The sequence below is a fragment of the Leucoraja erinacea genome, chromosome 5 (genome assembly GCF_028641065.1).
Source record: "Leucoraja erinacea ecotype New England chromosome 5, Leri_hhj_1, whole genome shotgun sequence".
NCBI classification, from domain to species: domain Eukaryota; kingdom Metazoa; phylum Chordata; class Chondrichthyes; order Rajiformes; family Rajidae; genus Leucoraja; species Leucoraja erinaceus.
The window spans coordinates 93,244,522-93,269,681 of NC_073381.1; the positions used below are offsets into that span (position 1 = coordinate 93,244,522).

A 25,160-nucleotide genomic window follows, 5' to 3' on the forward strand; every position below is an offset into this window, starting at 1 on the left:
CACTTGTCACCTGCCTCCAACCTGACAAACAGCCATCCACCATTACTCTCTGGCGTCTCCCATTCAGCCACTGTTGAATCCATCTTGCTACTCCTGCATTTATACCCAACAATTGAACCTTCTTAACCAACCTTCCATGAGGAACCTTGTCAAAGGCCTTACTAAAGTCCATATAGACAACATCCACTGCTTTACCCTCATCAATTTCCCTAGTAGCCTCTTCAAAAAATTCAAGATTAGTCAAACATGACCTTCCAGGCACAAATCCATGTTGACTGTTCCTAATCAGACCCTGTTTATCCAGATGCTTATATATATTATTTCTAAGTATCTTTTCCATTAATTTGCCCACCACTGAAGTCAAACTAACAGGTCTATAATTGCTAGGTTTACTCTTAGAACCCTTTTTAAACAATGGAACAACATGCGCAGTACGTCAATCCTCGGGGACTATTCCCGTTTCTAATGACATTTGAAATATTTCTGTCACAGCCCCTGCTATTTCTACACTAACTTCCCTCAATGTCCTAGGGAATATCCTGTCAGGACCTGGAGACTTATCCACTTTTATATTTTTCAAAAGTGTCAGTACTTCTTTTTCTTTGAATCTCATAGTATCCATAGCTACTCTACTTGTTTCCCTTACCTCACATAATTCAATATCCTTCTCCTTGGTGAATACCGAAGAAAAGAAATTGTTCAATATCTCCCCCATCTTTTTTGGCTCTGCAGATAGCTGTCCACTCTGTCTCTCTAATGGACCAATTTTATCCCTCGTTATCCTTTTGCTATTAATGTAGCTGTAGAAACCTTTTGGATTTACTTTCACCTTACTTGCCAAATCTTCTTTTAGCTTTTCTAATTTCTTAAGATTCTTTTTACATTCTTTATACTCCTCAAGCACCTCATTCACTCCATGCTACCTATAATTATTGTAAATCTCTCTCTTTTTCGGAACCAAGTGTCCAATTTCCCTTGAAAACCATCGTTTTTTTCAATTTTTACTATTTCCTTTCAGCCGAACAGGGACATAAAGATTCTGTACTCTTAAATGTCCCCTTTAAATGTCCTCCATTTCTCTTCTACATCCTTCCCATAAAACAAAATGTCCCAATTCACTCCTTTTAAATCCTTTCGCATCTCATCAAAGTTAGCTTTTCTCCAATCAAATATCTCAACCCTAGATCCAGTTCTGACCCTCTCCATAATTATATTGAAACTAATGGTATTGTGATCACTGGACCCGAACTGTTCCCCAACGCATACCTCCGCAACCTGACCCGTCTCATTTCCTAACAGGAGGTCCAGCACTGCCCCTTCTCTAGTAGGCACCTCAATGTATTGCTGCAAAAAACTATCCTGCACACATTTTACAAACTCCAAACCATCCAGCCCATTTACAGAATGTGTTTCCCAGTCTATGTGTGGAAAATTGAAATCTCCCACAATCACTACCTTGTGCTTACTACTAATATCTGCTATCTCCTTACATATTTGCTCTTCCAATTCCAAGTTCAGGACACTAATCTCTGAATTAACTGTCACTTTCCATCCTAATGCAGAAATCCACCATATTATGGTCACTGTTGCCCAAGGGGCCTTGCACAGCAAGATCGCTAACTAATATTTCCACATTACACAATACCCAGTCTAGGATGGCCTGCCCTCAAGTCGGTTCCTCTACATATTGGTTTAAAAACCCATCCCGTATACATTCCAGGAAATCCTCCTCCTCAGCACTATTACCAATTTGGTTGGCCCAATCTATATGTAGATTAAAGTCACCCATGATAACCGCTGTAGCATTTCTACACACATCCCTAATTTCCTGCTATCCCCAACCTCCCTACTGCTGTTTGGTGGTCTGTATACCACTCCAACAAACATTTTCTGCCCTCGGCTATTTTGCAGTTCTACCCATACCGATTCTACAGCATCCAAGCTATTCTCCCATTTGTGCCTCTCTCCAAGATTCCTCCCATTTTATACATGAATGTATGCATGCAGGTTGGGGTGATGGAGGATAAGCCCTATGTACATGTCAGTTCCTCTCTAGTTGTGGGTCTTGTGCCACACTGCAGGCAAGTGCTGCAATCAGCATACCAAGCTGTTTCTGTATAAATGACACATGCCACAATGCCATTGGAAGTAGGGACTTGTGTCAATAAATGGGCAAGTTGCAGCATTAACACTGGTTTGGCATTGGAAGGCTTGGGTCAATAATAGTGGCAGGAATAATTTATCAGAGGCTGGCACCTTTCAGCCAATGCGTAGCAGATCCATATACGTGGAAGAGAAAGGACCCCGTTTTGTGGAGAATATAGCTGATGTATAGGTGGCAATATCATATACAATGCACATAGATTTTGCATCCGTCATAAATGAAACATTGTATGAGTTTCTAGTGTTGAATGCTTGAACCACTGTTGAATGTATTTTATAAATAGAAAGGGGTTGTGATCTTATCCCTTTCATTTTCGTGCAATCATCAGCATTTGAAGATTAATCACAGGTTTCGTACCTGTAATCATCCAGTACAAAAGCTGGTGGTTGGCTGTGTTTTGATGAGGTTTAATGAGGTGGATTTGCAACGCCTATGGTTGCAAAATGCAGACTATTTGTACTGGTCTGGAGCTGGTATGCACTGCATGGCACATCCTGTAGAAGTCGCATAAAAGGTTTCCTCCTATAAAGTAAAATTTCATAAAATTGTAAAAGTTAGTGTGTGGCTTATAGTTACTTGGTGACAATGAGCATTGCTTTGTTTCTCCAAATGTTGTAGGTTGTCATTAACTTGGGATTGCTGTTTGCTGAGATGAAAGTGCAGAACCGTGATGTTCCTTCATTGGCGATGATCCTTGTAAACAGCTTCCAGCTTCTCTATGTACTTGATGCACTATGGAATGAGGTAATTCTGATGTTTTCATCTTGCCAGCGCTTCAAAATGCTCAGTTGGCTTTTGAATAAATGCCAATTGTCATAGTGTATTTGGAAAAGGGTGTTATCCCACTGTAGCCAAACCATGCAACCTTCTAGAAGTTGCCGTTTTTGCAGCTGTTGGGTGAAGGCTGGTCCTTGCTTGGCTCGACTGATGTTCTGTGGTTAGAATGACTGCAGGCACACTCGTAGAGTAATACAGCATGGAAACTGGCCCTTCAGCCTAACTCATCATTGCTGACCAACTTGAGCTAGACCAATTTACCTGTAATTTATCCCTATACCTCCAAACCTTTCCTATCCATGAACCTATCCAAATGTCTTTTGAATGCTAGTAATGTACATGCCTCGACCACATCCTCTGGCGGATCATTTCATATACAGTATGAATAGTTGCTCCAAGGATGCCTGTTATCTGTGCACCTAGTGGGAATCTGAATTAAGAAGGAATATGTTGCATATTTGTCTTCTTCCCATCCGTCTCTCCAGAGTCCAGCTTTGTAGGAGACACAAGAGATTGCAGCTGTTGGAATCTTGAAGAAAAAATATGCTGGAGGAACTCAGTGGGTTAGGCTGCATCTGTGGAGGAATGCACATGGCATTGTTTTGGGTCGGGGTCCTTCTTCAGATTGGAGTTGAGGGGAGAAATCTGGTAGAGAGGCCAGGGAATGTTGTGGGGCAAGAGATAGTGATAGCTGGATGCAGATGAGGAGGAAACAATTGGCAGATGGGGACGAGGGAAGGGTGGAAATGGTGACCAGGGCAGGAGGTGATAGGTGGAGAAGACAAAAGGAGCAAATGGTAGAATCTGATAAGGAAGATGAAGGTTTAGGATCCAATGCAGGGTAAAGGGGAATGGATGGAGAGGGCGGGGGGGGGGGGGGGAAATGGGTGACCCTTTTTCCTTTCTCCCCCACATGACATCACTACCTGGTCTCACCCCCTCCCCTTGACTCTTTCCACTCCCAACCCAAAACGGGGTCACTCCGTTTCCTTCCACAGCTGCCTGACCCGCTGAGTTCCTCCAGCCGTTTGTTTTTTTTCCCGGCTTTGAAGGTGTTCATGTTCACACTTTTTTGCTTTCTCTATATTTGAACGCAGGCTGCAATTCTGACTACGATGGATATTGTGCATGAAGGCTTTGGCTACATGCTGGCATTTGGCAATCTGGTCTGGGTCCCATTTGTGTACAGTCTACAAGCTTTCTATCTGGTTAATCATCCGAATGAACTGAGCTGGCCCTTAGCCCTGGCAATCATCGCTCTCAACAGTAAGCGAGTTTCTCTGTCTAGTGGGGATTTGCTAAACGTGCTGCTATAATCTCACAGTGTAATCACTCACGTTCCAGTTGTCAAACTTGATTTTTGCATTGCAGCTGTCGGGTATATCATATTTCGGGCTGCTAACTCACAGAAGAATGCGTTCAGAAGAGATCCTCATGACCCTAAATTGGCACGTAAGTATCTGTGTTTAATAAATATTTTCACTGTGCGTTAGAATTAAGTGGAAAGATTAATTTTCAGAGCAATATAAAATACGATATTTCAGTTCTGCTTTATGTACAATTTCAATACTGGTCTATATTGCTCAGTATTTCTGCGCTATTTATTGTTCTGTACAAACTGTCTGAGCATATGACAATTTAGCAAACAATCCCCATATATTCACAAGCTGACCTGTGCCAGGTTAGCTGTGCTGGAGTGACTCCTTTGGCTCACTCAATGTAGTGGGGACACCAGGTGTTATTTAGTATAAATTAAATGGCTAATTAGGGCTCGGAATGCCTACTCCGGTAACTCAGCGACTGTCCCTATACTGTACAGTTTGAACAAATATTTTTGCATTTGTGGTGTTTTTGAGCTAATTACTGCAGAAGACTTGTTCAGTAGCGTTTATTTTTATGTGATCTTTACTTTTTGTAAAGTCATGTTTTTTTTCCTGCAGATTTGAAAACTATTCCCACTGCAACAGGGAAGAGTCTGATTGTTTCTGGATGGTGGGGAACCGTTCGTCACCCAAACTACCTGGGAGACCTCATCATGGCTTTGGCTTGGTCGTTGCCTTGTGGTAAGTAAGAAATTGGCTTCATCAGAGGGCTAAGTATTGATCAAGTGAATGGAAAGGTTAAGAGTCAAGTAGCCGATGTTCCTTATGTCTAGGTTGGGAATGGGACTGAAGAGTGCATAGTTAACCAAGTTAGAAATATTTTTGCTGCTTCAGATGCTGTAGCCAAACCATGAAGAGAAATTTACTGAAAAACATATGATGTTTGTGTAAGAAATGGTGGGTAATTTAGAATTCCATTCAGTGAGCTATGGAAAGGAAGCCAGAATAAAACATTATTAAACCATGGGTAGGTAGACACAAAATGCTGGAGTAACTCAGTGGGACAGGCAGCATCTCTGGAGAGAAGGAATGGGCGACATTTCAGGTCGAGACACTTCTTCAGACCATCACTCTGCCGATTAATCACTTTGAGAATCTTGATCTCTGGAGGTCCATGTAAAATTCAGTCCAGCTCTCAACTGATGCACTTTGGTTAAAAATCGAAAGAAAGAATGGGAAGGGAAGTAAGATTGTTTATGGGAAAGGCATTATGAAATCAGCAGTATCAAAAACTTTGCACTCGTCTGCTATCTCCAGCCTGTTCACGCAGCTTCTACAGACAATACTTACAGTATTCAGTAGTAAACTGTAACAAACTCAAATTTAGAGGGCCTTTATCGTAGGATCTCAGTCACTAAAAAAGACACAACATTCTGGCGTAACTCAGCGGGTCAAACATCTCTGGAAAATACGGATAGGTGATGTTTTGGGTACTGTACTCTCATTCACTAAAGTTACACAGGAATTATAGTTATTTTTGTGATCAAATACAAATTTGTTGTAACAATTAAACTTGCCAGGAGTTTTTGGACTAGTCCACAGATCCATCCGACTTCACTTTTTTTGACGGGTTACATTCCTGGATGTTGAAAATTATGATGAGTTTAAGGATGGGGGAAATTTTGAGATGTGTTATTAGGGAATTAAAGTGAACAGCAGCATTCGGAAGGAATGGTGCACGATCCAAAAGAATCGGAAGCACAGAGTCTTACAACCTGGCAACAGGCCCTTCGGCCCAACTTGCTCACAGCGGCCAACATGTCCCATCTACACCAGTCCCACCTGCTTGCATTTGACCCATATCCCTCTAAACCTGTCCTTTCCAAGTACCTGTCTAAATGTCTCTTAAACATTGTGATAGTATTGTAGAAACCTAGAAAATAGGTGCAGGAGGAGGCCATTTGCCCTTCGAGCCAGCACCACCATTGTGATCATGGCTGATCATCCACAATCAGTAACCCATGCCTGCCTTCCCCCCATATCCCTCAATTCTGCTAGCCCCTAGAGCTCTTATCTATTGTCTGGAAGAAAACAAACTGAATGTGGGAAGTCTCTGCAGAAGTATTATCAAAAAAACAGGTACTGCTGGAGGCTGAAAATGGGATGTAAATGTTTTCCTAGCCTTCTGGTCCGTTATAGCAAGTATTTAGCACAGACTCCTTTCAATAATATGTTCATAATGAAGACAACAGTGAAATTTCTAATGTAATTGAGATTTGCTCTTTGTTTTGTCTGCAGGGTTTAACCACATCCTTCCATATTTCTATATAATTTACTTCACTTGCTTGCTCATTCATCGTGAGGCCAGAGATGAGCATCAGTGCAGAAAAAAATACGGTGTGGCTTGGAATAAGTACCGCCAGCTGGTCCCATATCGGATTGTACCCTACATCTACTGAGCCAGTCTCTGTACACAAGGTCTGATGATTAAAAGTAAAACACAAGATGAAGACAGATTATTCATTTGGTATTAATCATGCAACCTGTTTTAAAAAATATATATTTATTTTTTTCATCTCTATCCTGTCCTGTCACATTTTTAGAAATAAAATCCTAAAATTATCCACGTGCTTTTTCATCACAAAGCATAGAAGCTTTCTAACAACTTCAGACTTTTTGTCACTTGACACATGGATAATTGTTCCTTGTTGTGCAGTTTTTCCATTGCACATAAGTCTTCTTTTTTCTCAGGCATTTGTCAAATTTCAACATTCTAAATTTGGTACTTTAATGTTTGTCATGACTCACTTTTAAGATCATAAAATTTGTTCTTTGACCCCTTATTGCCAAACATAACATCCCTTACAGTGAAATGGCTACTTTTTACAACGGTCTCCATTATTTTCTTTCATTTCTTCCTACTTGGGTCATGACATACATTGTCTTATCTTATCTTATCCACTAATATTTCACACTCACAATTAAGGGCCTATTCGATAAAAACTTTTCGAATTAAAAAAAAAAATCACACCTGTCACAGCAGTTTTGCACCATCTTGTATAATCTCCCCTTGTTCTTGGTTAATTTGACTTTGAGATATTTCTCCTTCCCTCATCTCACTGCCTCCAACTTTACTCTAGCTAAAATAAAAAAATAAAGCAAGCATCCTGCAATCAGATTCCAGAATACTTCCAAACCTATTAAACACCTCAAGAAGTCTTAAAACTAGAACTACTTCCTGATTCTGTTTTGTTCGTGTTTTTACTGGATGTCTTGATAAAATATCATAAAAGAAACATCTTTACAACAGCAATCAAAATGCATCTTAGCCACTTAGTTTCATTGAATGTTCTGGTGTCTGAAATAGAGTGAGTGGGCTGTCTGGTTTGAATCATGTTATTGGTGTGTATGCATTAGTTTAAGGAGAAATGGGTCTATTAACTGGATTGAAGGAAGATTATACTCTTAGATATTGTGAACTAAAATCTCAGCAATTTGATTTTTTTTGCTGTTGTTTTGCAAGGTGTTTGTTAACCTAAAAACTTAATTTCTAATTGGGTGAAAATTTGCTTAAAATGTTGTGACTGTGTTGGTTTTTAGCAGTTAGCAAAGACCAAAAGTAGAAGGATACAAGGTAGTTAGGTAAAATAACTGCTTTTCCTATTCTGTTGAGTGACTGGTGAAGGGTATTGCATTGTTTTGGAAATGGGCAGTGAGTTCTGCGAATCTGTACACTCATTTCCACTGAGGCCCATTTTCACTGATTGTATTATGATTGAAAATGAAATAAGTTGATTCGGTCCCTATTTCTAGCTCTTGAAAAGTTGTACTGTGAAAATATAAAACATTTTAAATGGGTTTCAGACATGGAATTTCCTTCCTTGATTGTGGTCCACCAGCTAGAAACCACTGTCACAAAATCAATTGGAAGTGCTTTGTGTTTTGAGTTGACATGATTACAACATGGGGAAATGGCAGGTAGATTTCCCTAACACAGTATACAGCAAGTTATTTCACATGGTTGGGTTTTCACTCAGCACATAAACACCCAATTTCACTGCCTGCCTTGCTCGGTCTGTTGTATCATGATTCTTTTCTTTTCCAAAGTGCTGTTTTAATTGGCATGTGCATTAAACTGATATAAAATACTTGAATTGAACATTTTATAAACAAGGGATTGGTGGGGGATGTAATGGAAAGATGACTTGTTTTGAAAATATTTTTGTATGTGAGCTATGAACTGTTCCAGTTGGTAGTGAATGCAGAGTCTTTGTTCAATGTCCTATGTGCTTCATTTAAAGGTTTACATAATTCTCTTTAAAACCAATGACAGTATTAATAGTTGAGTGCATAGACCCAGACATCACTACCCTCAAACGTGAAGAAAAGCACTAGATCAGGTATTCGAGCCTTAGCCTCAGGCGAGTTGCTGTTGATTCAAGTCCTCAGCAGCCGTACAGCAGATAGCAACTTTGTGTTCTCAGTTTGTTTGATGTAAATTTTAATTCTGCTCTTATATATCAGATCTACAATTTAACAAGATGACATTTTCATATGTTCTTGTCTTATGCAGTTTTGAGTAATTCTTCTAACTGTGTAAAACATGTTAATTGAATTACAGCATTTCAGATGGAATTTGGGTTGCCCATTTTCACTGTATTTGCAGTTGTTGAATTTTTCCTAAAATGTGCACCACTTTCAATTTCCATCAGCAAGTGGGTCAAAGAGAATTTGCTGCTGCAAATATTGTATTTCAGAGGAATCCCTTGTCTCTATAAGCTACTCCCATGGTGCAGCAACATTGGTCCTGAGCTCAACTGCAGCTGGCTTACCTCAGGCCTCTCTGCTGATCACATGCATACCAATTAAAAGCAGGTGTTGGCCATCAGTCTACTGTATCATTCAGTTAGCAATTACTGTACCAATATGAATGTAATTGCACCTCTGCTTACACCTAGCCATTTCTTTCCCCACCGCATGCTCCCCCACTGGTTACTACAATTCTATCTAGTACTGCCTTAAAAATATTCAAGAACTCTCATCTATAATGTGGAAAAAAGCTCCAAAACCTCAATTGTACAGTGAAAGAAAATTCACCTTATCTGTCTCAAATAGGTAGCTCCAATTAAATGGTAACCCCCTAGTTCTAGATTATTCTACAAGAGTAAACATCCACCTTGTCACGACTCAGAATTTGATGTCACGACTCAGAATTTGACCTTGTCACGACTCAGAATTTGATGAACAATTAGTTCTCCGCTCACCCTGTTGAACACGTACAACTTGACTATTCAACCCTTGCTTTGTAATACAAGGTGCCCATTCCAGAAATCAGGCCCTCCGACCTGCTTCCTTGCATCCTTCCTTAAAGAAGGAGACCAGTACTTTACACTGCACACAGATTTACCCTTGCCAATGCTCTATCTAACAGAAGCATGACCTACCTTTATATTAACTTCCACAGCAATAAATAAAATTAGCTTTCTAAATGTCTTGCCTCATCCTAGTCTGTATAAATCGTGCACAAGGACATTGAGATCCCACTGTATCTTGGACCTCTACAAACTATTAAGAGCATGTTACTTCATAGAAGTATAATAAATTGGTCAATCAACATTTCCATTTTACAAAACCACTAACTTTTTGCCTGATTACCTTAATTTTATTTACCAAATGTCCTACAATAATGTCATGAATAATAGCTTCTACCATTTTCCCTATGACACATTAAGCTAACTGGCCTGTAGTTTCATGTCTCCCCTTTAGAACGAAGGAGTCACATCTGCTACTTTACAATCTAATGGACTCTTTCCCAGATCTAAGAAATTTTGGAAAATTAAAACTAACTTAACTCCTCCACAGCATCAGCAGTTTGTTTTATTTACCTTAACTATCTTGCTAGCTGACTTTTTTAAGATCCTAGGATAAAGTACTTCAGGACCTAGAACTGCACACTGATAAATCTCTAACTGCAAATGTTTCTTTACCCCTACCTCCATCCAGTGGTCTCTGCCTATCCAGGGCCCAGCTGAAATAATCACTGTTCAAAGTGGCTCTACAAAAAAATGAACACTTCCAGTAATGTTTCTAGGATTCCATGTTTTCCCTTTGTTTCCTATGTGACTTGTTACTAATATCATGGCTAGTACAGTGGTGAGGTATTTAAGACACCTGTAGATGTGAATTTGTGGTGGGCATAAAATAAATGAGATTGATGGCTGGTGACTGACTGGCTTAACATTGCAGAGTGAACCACAGTGATAATCTATGGCTCATTTGCGGCAGAAAGGTGGTGAGAATAAATGGCAGGAAGAGTGCATTGAAAAAATGAAATGGAATGTTATCCAAAAAGCAGGCTCTGGCTTCCCACACAGATAGCACAGGATGCCCTCCCATATCTCACATCCTTTTGCCACCCCAAGCACATTATCACCTAGTGGGATGCAGTGTGAGAAAATGACCCATTGTAAATTACAGCTCCCACTTGCAACTGGAACTCCATCTGAAATCCTGTTCATTTCATCCTAACAGGTGAGCTTTGCTGAATCAGTTTTGTGTTGGAGATATGGAAATAAATGTAAATAATAGTTTTGTTTTGGGGGGGGGGGGATTGGTGGGTGGGTAACGGGGAATTTGATTTAAATTTTTATTAATTGCTTGTGTAACAATATCCATTGTACAAAGTGAGAATACTTTTATTTTTTGCTGGAATAAAGATTTGCAATAAATGGTCCTATAGTTTATTTCGGAGTGATCATGTCCTCATGGCCTTTGCTGGCTTTATTGTCCTGATTTTGCTAAGTCTGGTGCAGTGGAATTTTGAAGGATGTGGGGGGATCTTATAGAAACGTATAAAATTGTAAAAGGACTGAACAAGCTAGGTGCAGGAAAAATGTTCCCAATGATGGGGGAGTCCAGAACCAGGGGCCACAGTCTTAAGAATAAAGGGGAGGCCATTTAAAACTGACATGAGAAAAAATGTTTTCACCCAAAAAGTTGTGAATTGGTGGCATTCTCTGCCACAGAAGGCAGTAGAGGCCAATTCACTAGATGAATTTAAAAGAGAGTTACATAGAGCTCTGGGAGCCAGCGGAATCAAGGGATATATGGGGAGCAGGCAGGCATGGTTACTGATTGTGAATGATCAGCTATGATCACAATGAATGGCGGTGCAGGCTTTAAGGGCCTCCTCCTGCACCTATTTTCTATGTTTCTAAGTCAAAAGCCATGAGCCATTTCTCAAGAAGTTGGGAACAGTGTAAACTAGGAACACGAGAGAGAGAGAGAGAGAGAGAGAGAGAGAGAGAAACACCTGTTTGGGTTCGTGCTTCTGCCACAACACAAAAATGCATTCAGGGCAACTCCTTTTCCACTCTGAATAATCTGTATCTATTGTGCTGACTCTTTCACAAGCAGCCTTCCAAATTTGCTGTTCCAACAATGTCTCTCATTCGGCTATAGGTCAGCCCCCTCCCCTTCTCCTCACGCTCCAATGGGTCTCCTCACCCCACCCTTGTTACTCAACTCAGTGGAACAGCTTCCATCAATTCCACTGGCAGCATTGCGAAGAAAACTAGAGCTTCACCCAACCAACCTTTCTAATCACAAGTTACTATTACTCCAGGAGATCAGAGAGCTGACACCACCAGTCTCTGTAATCACAAGAGCATCTTTGCCACTGCTCAATCCCATGACGGGCAAAAACAACAATCAAGGAAACTGGCAGCTCCTGCAAAAAAACCTTTAATTAGTAGAAAACAAACCTTCACATTCATCTGTCACCCTACACCACACTGTCCCAATGCTCAACATAATTCCAACTTGCCATTCAGCAGACCAGTGGGGGGAGAGGCAGCAATAGACGTGAATGCTGGCTGTTGCAGCGAGGAGGATTACTCATCTACCTGACAACAGGGGTGGGTCAGGAGGTGAGCAGGCAGCAGAGGCTGGGTTATTTAACCAAATAATGTGTTGGTGGAGTATGAGCACACAGGTTCTGACTTTCCAGGTAATTTGATGATGAGCCATGGGTGCAGAGCCACCAGCCACAGGATTATGACCAAAGGCTTCTTAAATCAGAATCCTCTCCATGCCTGTTCCAATCGGAGAAAATCCTTGATCAGTCCCTCAAATGATGCTGGTCAACTACCACCAGGAGATTGCCAGCCCTCAATATCAATCAATGCTCCAAATCAAAGTCCCATTGTTCTCATATCCAGAACTCATCTAGACCCGACTGGGTTCAATCAGCAATGACACCCCTCAGGACTCTGCATCCCATCTGGCGAACTCGTGTCCGTGCCTTTGAGCAGGAGCGCTTCGTGCACCACAGACTGACCCACAAGAAGCCCAGGGCCCAGGAAACTGTCACCGACACACAGGACCCGGCCCGATCACTGTCCCACAGCCCTCCAAGTGGTGCAGGAGCTGGAACTGTTGCAGAATCCCTTGACCAGAGAGTCACAGAGGGTGCAGCTCAACACGATGGCTCCCATCTGAACAGCATGACCAGGCACTTGTCACAGGACTGTTCATCGGCAAGAGAAGGAGAGAGCCTGCTCACCAACAGCACCAACATTTACATTCTGCTTCTGGCGTACTGCAGGGCCATTTGGATAACTTCCTCCAGGTTGGAACTATTCCCAATGCCCTTGGCGATATGAGCGGAGCCTCCGGCGTTCCCGCCCATCCCTGCACAGACGGCGAGTGCCCAGTCCACGGCAGGCAGGTTGTTCCGCAGATCCTGGGCAGAGCAAGAGTAACATGATTGGGTGTGAATGTTTGGAGGGAGAGGGGTCAGAGGGAAATGAAACATTACTGAACGGGCAAGGAAGGGCAGAAAAAGCGCTGGTGTGGGGAGGGAGAGGGTGAGGTGTGGACAAGGTGAGGGGTGGGGCAGGAGGCCGTGGGGACGGGAAGGGTGTTGTGGGGCGGACAAGGGGTGATATAGAGGGGGCGGGCGTGCGATGTGGAGGAGGCAGGCGAGGGTTGGGGAGCGGGGGCGATGTGACGGGGGGGGGGGGGCATTCAGTAGAGGAGCAGGTCACACACTGCCACTCACCTGGGCGACCCCACACACACAAACCACCTTCCCTCCAGGCTGGGAGCTCAGCAGCATCACTGAGCAGTGCGGCCTCTCCACCGACAGCAGCTTCACCATCTTCCCCAGGACCTGCAACACAGAGACCGCTGAGTCCCGGGGGAGAGAGTTGGGGGTGGGCAGTGTAACAGGGTAGGGGAGGCCACACTTACTGTGACAGGCTGACCAGGGATCATGTCCACCAGCAACATCTGGTCCGGTGACTGCGCCAGGACCACACGGAGCTGGACAGCTGCCTGGAGAAGGGCAGAGACGGGGGCAGTGAGGACAAGAGAAGAGAGGACTGGTTTCAGGGAGCAGACACCCACACGGCTCTGCTCGTCACCATGTCCACCACCCCAAAACGTTCATCCGTTCCCCCTCCCCACCCCAATCAAACCCTCCCCTTCACCCATCTTAACCCCTCAACCCCACCCACCGCTCGAAGCACCCACCTTATCCCAGTAATTCCACTCCAACACTGTCCGCCACCGACCAACCCTGCCCACTGCCCGCAAACGCCCACCATAACCCGTCTTCACCCCACCCTTCGCCCCTCCCTCACCCCACACTGCGGCCAAAAGCACCCACCCGCCCCTCCCCGTGTCCCTAGGAGACGGCGCTGCTCCCGTCCCCACCCCCATGACTGGGTGCCCTGGGCCCACTCACCGCCTGGTCCTCCAGCCTGCGGACGCGTGTGTTGGCCACTCGCTGCAGGGCGCGGAGACGCTGCTGGAGTTGCCGCCGCTCTCTCTGCGGGACCGTCGCCCCATCAACCACCTGGAACCAAGGGCAGAGGTGTGACCCTGGGGCTGGAGGGGGGGGGGGGGGGGGTGAGGGAGCGGCGTGGAGCGGGAGGGGGGTGAGGTGGAGCGGGAGAGGTGGAGACGGAGAGTGCAGCAGGAGGGGTGGTGTGGGATCACAGTGGAGCGGGAGGGGGCGGATAGGGATTGTCGGGGCGCTCCCCTCTCATGCATGGGTGTCTGGGGGTCTCACGTCGGTGAGCCGGCCGATGTCCTTGGCTTGCCGCTGGGCCACCGGCAGCGACGCCGGGGCAGCTTGGCTGCGCTCACACAGCGAGTCCACCTCCTCACACAGCGCACTCCCCATGGCCCGGGCCTGTCAACACAAGCACATTCATGGTCACTGGACAACTACAGTGCAGATTACTGCAGCAAGCCGTAACATCTAGCATTTAGTGCTCTCTTCATAAATGGGGAAGGCCACGCTGTTCCTCACTCCTGCTCCCCATGTCTACACCACCTCCTCCCGCACTCACCCTGTTGCCCTGATTCCTTCCACATCCGGCAGTGACTGGGCTCAGGGACTCGACCTGCACCAGCCTCTGTGGAAAGACTTCCACGAGTGAATAGACCTCTCCGCCTCCCAGCGCTGAATGGCCGAGCGAGTCACGAGGCCTGGTGGCGGCTGAATGGCCCTGGGAGCATCAAACAATCCTCCTTCCTCTCCAGCCCAGAACAGCACAGTCCCCACCCCCCCCCTCCCCCCTTCCCAGCGTTCAATCTGGGATAAGGTTGACAACACTATAACTTGATAACTGTCTGATTGTTGTTTGCAAACTGCCAATGACAGTCCTGATTTTTTTCATTATTCTGTATTTGTGATTAATTAATTTAATAAAAGCTCGTTAAGGAGAGAGAAAAGAGAAGAAAAAGGATTCAACCTGTGAACCTTCCCTGCACCGTATCCTCCCATGGGTCATGACCCTTGACCTGTACACAGTATTCTGGCTGTGGTGTCACCAGGGACAAATGTCAGTAGAGAGAGACGTTGCTGGCTGAACCTGCACCTAGATCCCTCTGTACAGCAACACCTTTCACTCACCCTCCACTTTAGAAATCCTGAGTAAAACACAAAGCGCTGGTATAACTCAGTGGATTAAGCAGCATCTGGGGGAGGGAATGGACTGGTGATGTCTCGGGTTGAGACCCTTGGTCAATCTAATCGTAGTGTAATTTTCCATCTTCTAGACCCTTGCCCATTCACTCAGACTGTCCATATCCCTCCCGCCCGCCCCTTCCCAAACAGGAACAAACTTGTGTAAATAGCATTACAATAAATCTGGAACAAAATTAGAAAATACTGGAAACACTCAGCAAACCGGGCAGCGTCTGTGCAGAGAGAGAGGCAGAGTTAACATTCCTGATTGAAGATCCTTTGTCATGAATGGGAAGGGGGGGGAAACAAATTTGTTTTATGTTGCACAGAGCGTGTGAGAGGGACTGGGATGGAGAGGACAAAGGGAATATCTCCTTTAGGGTGAGACTTGGGATGCAGTGGGATGTTAGTCACCCAGAGGACAGTTAGCGGGAAGGAACACAGAGGAATGTAAAGCTTGAGAACATAGTCACAGGTCTGGCCCTGTGGGAGGGGAGAGAGAAATCTGAGACTGGGGAGCGTGAGAGGGAGCAAGCTGTTTTGTCACCGTGAGAACTGGCCAGTTTTGCTTTCGGGGACCCATCTCTCATTCCCAGCCATTTCCCCCACACACATTCTGAGTTTGCTGATGTTCATTTGTTTTGGGTCACCATTCACTCCCAGCACCAAGTGTTTAATTTCTCTGCCATTTTCTATCCCTCCACTAACTTCTCGTGTCTCAGCGTACAAGGGACCCTCTTTAACACCTGCTGACCTTTTCCTTTCAATTGGTGAAGCCATGCTTGAGAACTAGGTGAAGCAGGCAGGGAAACATTGATTGTCCATATCATACTGTCCTCCAGAAGGTGGAACCGAGACCCTGAACTGTTGGTGTTGGTCCCTTCAGAAGACAGTTGCTGGATTTTGCCCGACTGACAAGGAAGGATTGACGCAATTTTGGGCATCATATCTGAGGAAGGACGTGCTGGCTCTGGAGAGGGTTCAGAGGAGGTTTACAAGAAGGATCCCAGGAATGAGCAGGTTAACCTATGATGAATGTTTGTCGGCACTGGGCCTGTACTCGCTGGAGTTTAGAAGGATGAAGGGTGGGGAGGGGGGGAGGACTTCATTGAAACGTATAGAATAGTGAAAGGCTTGGATAGTGTGGATGTGGAGAGGATGTTTCCACTAGTGGGAGTGGGAGAGTCCAGGACTAGAGGTCACAGCCTCAGAATTAAAGGACGTTCCTTTAGGAGGGAGATGAGGAGGAATTTCTTTAGTCAGAGGCTGGTGAATCTGGAATTCTTTGCCACAGGAGGTTGTGGAGGCCAAGTCAGTGAATATTTTTAAGACAGAGATAAATAGATTCATGATTAGTACAAGTGTCAGGGGTTATGGGGAGAAGGCAGGGGATGGGGTTAGGAGGGAGAGGTAGATCAGCCATGATTGAATGGCAGAGTAGACGTGATGGGCTGAATGGCCTAATTCTGCTCCAGCTCTTATGACCTTATGATAATAGTTCCATGTCAGGAGATGTGGCTTCCTTAACCGTGATGAAGACAAGGGGTCAGACAGCCATCTTGTTTGAACGTCCATCTCTGGATGATCGGAGGGTCTCTATGCCCAGCCCTCCCAACCAACCTTCAGACGGAGGCAGGGGAGGAGAGGGGCAGGGTGCTGAGCACAGACTTTGAGCACATGTGCTGCGTCTGACCTCTCACCTGCTTGGCGTCCTGTCCTGTCACTGCGATCAGTCGGCTGATTCCCTTCGCCAGCTGCCGCTCGGACACTATCACCAGGTCCTGGATCAGGCCCGTCCTCAGCAAATGGCTGCAGGGAGGACAAGAGATTCCATAAGGCCACAAAACAAAGAGCCCAGTGTGTGTACAACACTATCCTGTCATATCCCCACGGCAGGGACAGCGTGGGTTAGACTCAGAATGAAGCGCCCTCCACATCTTCTCATCACACGCTCCCAGGGTTAGAAGCAGAGTGAAGCTCTCTCTACTCCAAATGTGGCCTAACCAAAGTCCTATAGAGCTGCTTCATGTAGTAATTAATGAACTGCTTGTTGCATGTTGAATATTAATGCCAGGGTCATGATACAGCTCTATAGGGCGGGTTAGGCCGCAGTTGGAGAATTATGTGCAGTTCTGGTCGTCCCATTACAGGAAAGATGTGGAGGCTTTGGAGAGGGTGCAGAGGTGGTTTACCAGAAAGATGCCTGGATCACAGCTACAGGGAGAGGTTGGATAGTCTTGGGTTGTTTTCTCTGGAACATCAGAGGTTGAGGGGAGACCTCATAGAAGTTTATAAAACGATGAGACATAGATCGGGTAGACAGTCAGAACCATCTTCCTAAGGTGGAAATGTCCAACACTGGAGAGCATAGATATAAGGTGGGAGCGGGAAAGTTTAATGGCGATAAGCGAGGCAAGTTGTTTTGTTAGATAGAGAGCTGTGGGAGCCAAGAATGCATTGGTGAAGGCAGATATACACGAGTGGATTTAAAGAGGTGTTTAGAGAGGCCCATGGCAGTACAGGCTATAGAGGGATATGGATCACATGCAGGCAGATGAGAACGTTATGGGCCTGTGTTGTACTGTTCTATGTTCTATAGAGGGCTCGGTGGGGGCAACTGTGTGTTCTGGATTCAGCTGACAGTGCGGTTATTTGATGGTTATTTACAAACTGCACAAAGAGTAGTGTTGATTAATATAATCGTTAAACAACAATCAGAATGTTAATTGTGACCATGGAATGAAATCTCCTCGTTAGGGGAGATAAAAGAGATTGGACACGGAGTGAATTCCCCGCCCCCGCTGCCTGGTCGTATTGGCAGGGAAGGAGAGTATTTGAGTTGACCCGCGTCGAGCGGAGGTCAGTACTTACGTCCCACAGCAGAGCTCCACAGAGGTGTGCTGGGTGCAGTCTGAAGAGTGCGGCTGCTCCACATGGGCACCGATGGAGACCACTCGTACAGGATCAAGGTAAACCTGACACACACACACACACAGAGGGGAGCTCAGTGCAGGCAAAGCAAGTTTCACCAGCGGCTTCCCACAGTTCCCCAGCCCACCTCCGCGTACAACGCTCGATCAGATCTCTCCGTTACCCACCCCCACCTCCCCCACCCATCCAAATCCTTCTCACAGCTCACCCACAACCCACCCCATCAGTTCCCGCACTCTGCAGGCAGGACCACAAATGGATGCTTCAAAGCAGCATTGATGGAGCACGGCACTGTGGGAGGGGGGGTGGTACTGGGGTAGTGCCGTGCCGTGCTGTAGGAGCGACAGCTCTGTACTAAATGTGATGTTTCTGGTCCACACAGGGGTGGGTAGTGGAGGGGTGGTATTGTGTTATTGTGGCTGCAGGTGTCTGACCAGTGGTGTCCCACAGGGATCAGTACTGACACCTACCTCTGTTATCTGTGATGATATAATAAATAACTTAGGATAAACTAAGAGCTGACGGCACAAACATGGGCAAAGCTGTGGACAGATCAAAGGCGGTTAGAGGCTCCATCGGGACATGGATCAGTTGGGAACAGTGGGGAGATGGGAGAGGGAGCCTCACCTCGTTGGTCTTGCGTAGCCCCGTGATCTGCAGGGCCTGGTGTAGCGGCAGCTCGGCCGTGTGAACCTCCTCGTCCCTCCCGATCAGCGCCTGCACCGCGGCGTCCAGCTCCGCCAGCTGGCCGTCTGTGAGCGGACCCTGCGGCGGGCAACACAGGCGGCTTATCACCGGCCCGGGGCGAGGGGGGATGGGGGACAGACAGGCTGGGCAAGGGGCAACAATGGGGGCGAGAGAGGGGCCACAGGGAGTCGGCCTAGGGGTGGATGGGGAGACAGCTGGGACACACACACACACACACACACACACTCACTCAATCCTGGGGGTGGGGGGGGGGAGCTGTGGCGACAGGCAGGACAGCGGGGGGGGGGGGGGGGGGGAAGGTTGGAAGGTTGGCAAGAGGGGCCGGGTCAGTGGGATGAAGGACTGAGGATGGTGAATGTGTGGGGGGGGAGGAACGACCAGGAGGAGGGGGGGGGGGGGGGGTGGGGAGGGGGGGGAGGGGGGGGGGGGGGGGGGGGGGAGGGGGGGGGGGGGGGAGGGGGATGAGGGGAGGATGGATGCTGGAGGAATCACTGTGTGTGGGGGGACGGTCGGGATGGGGGAGGGGGATGGGAGCGGAGGGGTTAGGATCAAAGGGCTGGGGGGGAATGGCAGAGTGGGGAGGGGGGAGGGGAGTGACCCACCTTGACGCTGACGTCCAGCCGCAGTCGTTGAGCGGCCACGTGTGAGCCCCGCTGTTGCGTGCGGGGCCCCAGCACTCGGCACAGAGCGGCCATCAGCAGGTGTGTGGCCGTGTGCTTCACCATGCAGCCGAGTCGCTGGGCCTGGGAGCGGGGAACACACGGGGGGGAGAGTGAATGAATACTTTGTTGTCGCGTGTGACCACTCACAGTGAAATCCTTTGTTTTGCGTTCCCAAGGTTTGCAAAGAGTCGCCACGGCAAGGACGGCGATAAAGTCACAGAGTTCCCCACGCACGTCCCCCTCACCGGGCGGGAAGAGAGGGAGGGTCTGATGGGGGAGGGGGGGTCACTGTGGCCCTTCCTCACCAGCCAGGGAGCCAGGGAGGCAGGGACAGGGACAGGGACCGGTCACTGCTGACCCAGGGGCAGCCTCCTTGTGGTTGGACTTGTCCGCCCGGAGCTGCGGGAGTGGGACAGAGTCTGGTGCTGAAGACGGGGCCGGGCTGAGGAGCGAGGGGCTGAATGGCCTCCTGCCTCCTGCCTCCTCCTGCCTCCTCCTCCTCCTCCTCCTCCTCCCCTCGCAGTGAGTGATCTGTTCCTCCACCCCCAGCCATGTCTAGCCCCAGCTCAACCCCCCCGCCCTGGGCCAGTCTGGGGGGGGGGGGTTGGTTAGGGTCAGGGGAGGGTCAGTCAGGGTCAGGGGAGGGTCAGTCAGGGTCAAGGGAGGGTCAGTCAGGGTTGGGGTCGGAAGCGGTTCACTGGTCGGTCGGGAATGGGTTCGGTCAGGGTGGATCGGGGTCGGGTCGGGGTCGGATCGGGGTCGGGTCGGGGTCGGTTCAGGGTCGGGTCGGGATACTCCCACCTGATCCACGAAGAGTTCCAGCCGGTCCCCGACCCGCAGACACTCCGGCACCAGCACCCGGTGGACCACAAAGCCCCCGGCCCCCCTCACATCCAGCTCCGGCAGCACCACGTCCTGGGGTGGGGTGGGGGGGGGGAAACAAGGAACCCAGCTCAGTGTTGGGACACCCCACCCACCGACTGACCAAACCCCCCCATCGTCCTCCGTCCCCCGAGATCCTCATTCCCCCCTACCCCTCCCCAGCCAGCGCCCCGCCACACCACACCACACCAAGCCCCAAGCCCACCACATCTGGGCTCCCACCGCTTCACGTCGCACCCCTCTCCCACCCCCCCCCCCCCCCCCCCCACCCCCCCCCCCCCCTCTCCCCCCCCCCCACCCCCCCCCCCCCCCACCCCCCCCCCCCCCCCCCACCCCCCCCCCCCCCCCCCCCCCACCCCCACCCTGCACATCACCCAACCCCCCACCCACTGATCTCAGTGGTTTCGGCCCGAAACGTTCGTCGCCTATTTCCTTCGCTCCATAGGTGCTGCTGCACCCGCTGAGTTTCTCCAGCACTTTTGTTCACCCACTGCTCTGTCCCCTTTGTCCTACACCACAGAAATTCAGTTCTAACCACTGCTACCAGATCCCCTGGCCCAACCACACACCGTCACTGCTCCGTTTAGACTTGCTGGCCACGACTGACCATTCACCTTTCCTACCCCCCTCATGATTTTATAAACCTCTATAAGATCGCCCCTCAGTCACCTACCCGCCGGGGAAGACAGACACAAAAAGCTGGAGTAACTCAGCGGGTCAGGCGGCATCTCTGGAGAGAAGGAATGGGTGACGTTTCGGGTTGAGACTTCCTTTCTCCGACCAGACCTCTGCAGAAGGCGGACACAAAATGCTGGAGTAACTCAGCGGGTCAGGCAGCCATTCCTTCCCTCCAGAGATGCTGCCTGACCCGCTGAGTTACTCCAGCATTTTGCGTCCTACCATCTAAGCTGTTGTCATTTACCACGTGTTTGGCCCATACCTCTTTAAAGCTTTCTTATCCATCTTCCTGACCATGCCTTTAAATGCTGTTATAGTATCCACCTATTCCGGCAGCTCGTTCGATTTGCCCACCACCCTCTGTGAATAAGTTGCCCCTCAGGTTTGTATTAAATCTTGTTCCTCACCTTAAACATGTCTTCTGTTTCTTGATATGCCTATTCTGTGCCTTCATCCTATTTATGCCCCTCATGATCTTACACATCTCTTCAAGATTACCCCTCAGCTTCCTGCACTGCAAGGAATAAAGTCCAATCCTGCCAAACCACACCCCCTCAAGTCCTGGCAACATCCCCATAAATTTAACTGCACCCTTTCCTGCTTAATGACATCCCTCCTATAGCAGGTGACCAAAACTGAACACAGTACTCCAAGTGTGGCCTCACCAGCGTCGTGTAACACTTCTATGCTCAATACCCTGGCTGATGAAGGGCAATGAACCAGAAGCTTACTTGACCACCATATCTATCTGTGGCGCCACTTTCAAGGCACTTTGTACCTGTACTCCGAGATCCCTTTGCTCTACAAGATTCCCCAGAGCCCTGCACTTATTGTCTATAGTGTAACAATAGACAATAGGTGCAGGAGTAGGCCATTCGGCCCTTCCAGCCAGCACCACCATTCAATGTCATCGTGGCTGATCATCCACAATCAGTACCCCGTTCCTGCCTTCTCCCCATATCTCTTGACTCAATTACTATCTTCAAGAGCCCTATCTTGCTCTGTCTTGAAAATATCCGGAGTACCGGCCTCCACCGCCCTCTGAGGCAGAGAATTCCACAGACTCACAACTCTCTGTGTGGAAAAAGTGTTTCCTCATCATTCTAAATGGCTTACCCCTTATTCTTAAACTGTGGCCCCTGGTTCTGGACTCCCCCAACATCAGGAACATGTTTCCTGCCTCTAGCGTGTCCAAACCCTTAATAATCTAATATGTTTCAATAAGATGCCCTCTCATCCTTCTAAACTCCAGAGTGTGCAAGCCCAGCGCTCCATTCTCTCAGCATATGACAGTCCCGCCATCCCGGGAATTAACCTGGTGAACCTACGCTGCACTCCCTCAATAGCAAGAATGTCCTTCCTCAAATTTGGAGACCAAAACTGCACACAATACTCCAGGTGTGGTCTCACTAGGGCCCTGTACAACTTGCATTATCTGCATTAAAGTCCGTTAACCATTCCTCAGCCCACGTTCCCAGCTGATCAAGACCCTGCTGTAATTTTTGAATAAGCATCTTCGCTATCTACAATACCTTCCACTTTAGTGTCATCTGCAAACTTACTAATCATGCCTTGTACATTCTTATCCAAGCTGCAACCTGCAATGGGCCCAGCACCGTTCCCTGAGGCACACCATTGTCCAATCTGAATAACATTCACCATCACCCTCGGCTTCCTTCCATTCCAAGCCAGTTTGCTAGCTCTCCCTGGATCCCATGCGATCTAACTTTCCAGAGCTGTTTACATGCAGAATCTTTTCAAAGGTCTTGCTGAGGTCTACATAGACAACGTCCATGGCCTTTCCCTCGTCAGCCTTATTATTTACCTCTTCAAAAAACGGAACCAAATTCGTAAGACATGACCTCCCACGTCCAAACTACAAGGTGTTCACCCTCTATATTTCTCAGCTCCACCGTGTAGCCTTATGCCCCTGTCCCACTTAGGAAACCTGAACGGAAACCTCTGGAGACTTTGCACCCCACCCAAGGTTTCCGTGCGGTTCCCGGAGGTTGCAAGTAGTGGATGCCGGTAGGGAGACTGATAAAAACCTCCGGGAACCGCACGGAAACCTTGGGTGGGGCGCAAAGTCTCCAGAGGTTTCCGTTCAGGTTTCCTAAGTGGGACAGGGGCATTACTGGCCAAACCTCTCCAGATAGCTCAAGCCCTTCATTTATCGGCAACATCGCGCCCTTTCCAAGCTGAATCAAATCCTTCCTGTTGCTGGGTGGCCAGAACTACACACAAGAGTGGTAAGAGTCACTAACATTTTGTACAGTTGCAACACGATGCCTCAACTAGTCTACTTGCGTGGCCAGGATGGTGAAGAAGACCTCTGGCATGATAACCTTCATTGGTTATGTCTTTTAGGGAACCTGTACTCCTAGATCTCGCTGTAGTTTGCTTTAGAGATAGAGCATGGAAACAGGCCCTTCAGCCCACCGAGTCCGCGCATCCTAACCATCACCCGTACACTAGCTCTATCCTACGCACTAGGGACAATTTGCAGAAGCCAATTAACCTACAAACCTGTACATCTTTGGAGTGTGGGAGGAAACCGGAGCACCCGGAGAAAACCCACATGGTGACAAGAATGTACAAAATCTATACGGACAGCACCTGTGATCAGGACCGAACCCGGGTCTCTGGTGCTGTAAGGCAGCAACTCTACCACTGTGTCACTGTACTCTCAAACAATCTCTCAGGCCCTATCATTTACTGTGTAATCGACGTCCTGGTTTATCATTCCAAAAATGCAACACTGTGCATGTCTTAGTTAAGTTCCCTCTGCCATACCATTCCCTCTGTCCCTGTTATCTCAGACAACCTTCTACACTGTCCACCGCACAATTTTGCAAACTTCCTATTCTTGCCATCCAAGTTCTCATCCAAATCGTTAATGTAGATGACAAACAGTGTAGACCCAGCACCAAGCCCCGTGGCACATCATTGGTTGCAGGTTTCCAGACCGAGTCCTACACTACCTCCCCCAACGTCCAACACTGAAGCAGTTTTGTAAGCACCTGGCTTGCCCACCCTGATCCCACCCACAGGACCAGTCCACCAGCCTGCCCAAGGCCCTGCTACAACCCAGGCCTGATGGTTGTGGACAACTGGAGAAGGGGCAGTGCCCTGGGGGTGACCCGTGCCGTACCTGCTGACCCTCTCGCACCAGGAAGCCCTGGTCGCAGCTCTGTCCACCCTGCTCGCTGTAGAAGTTGGTGCGGTCGAGAATGACAAAGCCTCGCTGGCCTGGCCCCACCTCCTGGACCAGACTCCGTCCCAGGCTGAGGGCCAGGACCATGGCCCTGCCCGAGGGAAACGCTGTAAAACAGGCCGATAGGGTCACACCGGGGGCAGCGAGGGAGAGACGGGATGTATGGTGATGGGGAGGGGGCGGCGAAGGGCAGTGAAACAGGTGAGGGGGAGATGAGGGGCAGCGGGGGGGAGAGACGGAGTGGTTTGTCATCTACATCAATGATTTGGATGAGAACATACATGGCAAGATTAGCAAATTTGCAGATGACACAAAAGTGTGCGGTTTTGCAGATAGTGAAGTTGGTTGTGAACGATTGCAACAGGATCTGGATCGATTGGCCAGGTGGGCGGAGGAGTGGTTGATGGAATTAAATGCAGAAAAATGTGATGGGCTGCATTTTGGGAAGTCTAACATGGGCAGGACCTACACAGTAAATGGTAGGCCTCTGGGTTAGTGTTGTAGAGCAGAGGGATCTAGGAGTACAGGTGCATGGTTCCCTGAAGGTGGAGTCACAGGTAGACAAGGTGGTCAAAAAGGCTTCTGGCACATTGGCCTTCATCAGTTAGAGTATTGAGTATAGAAGTTGGGAGGTCATGTTGCAATTGTATAAGCTGTTGGTGAGACTGCATTTAGAGTATTGTGTTCAGTTCTGGGCACCGTGTTATTGGAAAGATGTTGTCAAGCTGGAAAGGGTACAGAGAAGTTTTACGAGGATGTTGCCAGAACTAGAGGGTGTGAGCTATAGGGAGAGGTTGAGTAGGCTGGGACTATTCCTTGAAGCACAGGAGAATGAGTGGTGATC

General features: G+C 47.9%; 2 protein-coding genes across 2 annotated transcripts in view; one reads left to right on the forward strand and one right to left on the reverse strand.

Annotated features, from left to right (window-relative positions):
* lbr (lamin B receptor) overlaps nucleotides 1-8,409 on the forward strand; it is a 42,658-nt gene extending 34,249 nt beyond the window's left edge. The window contains exons 10-14 of the mRNA XM_055636272.1: nucleotides 2,783-2,908; nucleotides 4,039-4,207; nucleotides 4,313-4,393; nucleotides 4,882-5,004; nucleotides 6,562-8,409. Of these exons, the coding sequence (XP_055492247.1) occupies nucleotides 2,783-2,908; nucleotides 4,039-4,207; nucleotides 4,313-4,393; nucleotides 4,882-5,004; nucleotides 6,562-6,722 (660 nt within the window). The 3' untranslated portion in view covers nucleotides 6,723-8,409. The remainder of the gene's footprint in view (nucleotides 1-2,782; nucleotides 2,909-4,038; nucleotides 4,208-4,312; nucleotides 4,394-4,881; nucleotides 5,005-6,561) is intronic.
* A 2,456-nt stretch (nucleotides 8,410-10,865) lies between these two features.
* LOC129697685 (alanine--tRNA ligase, mitochondrial-like) overlaps nucleotides 10,866-25,160 on the reverse strand; it is a 34,855-nt gene continuing 20,560 nt past the window's right edge. Inside the window, 11 exon segments of the mRNA XM_055636394.1 lie at nucleotides 10,866-13,006; nucleotides 13,325-13,435; nucleotides 13,516-13,599; nucleotides 14,012-14,122; nucleotides 14,339-14,461; nucleotides 16,942-17,050; nucleotides 18,113-18,216; nucleotides 18,800-18,937; nucleotides 19,483-19,623; nucleotides 20,344-20,457; nucleotides 24,254-24,423. Coding sequence (XP_055492369.1) covers nucleotides 12,842-13,006; nucleotides 13,325-13,435; nucleotides 13,516-13,599; nucleotides 14,012-14,122; nucleotides 14,339-14,461; nucleotides 16,942-17,050; nucleotides 18,113-18,216; nucleotides 18,800-18,937; nucleotides 19,483-19,623; nucleotides 20,344-20,457; nucleotides 24,254-24,423 — 1,370 coding nt within the window. The 3' untranslated portion in view covers nucleotides 10,866-12,841.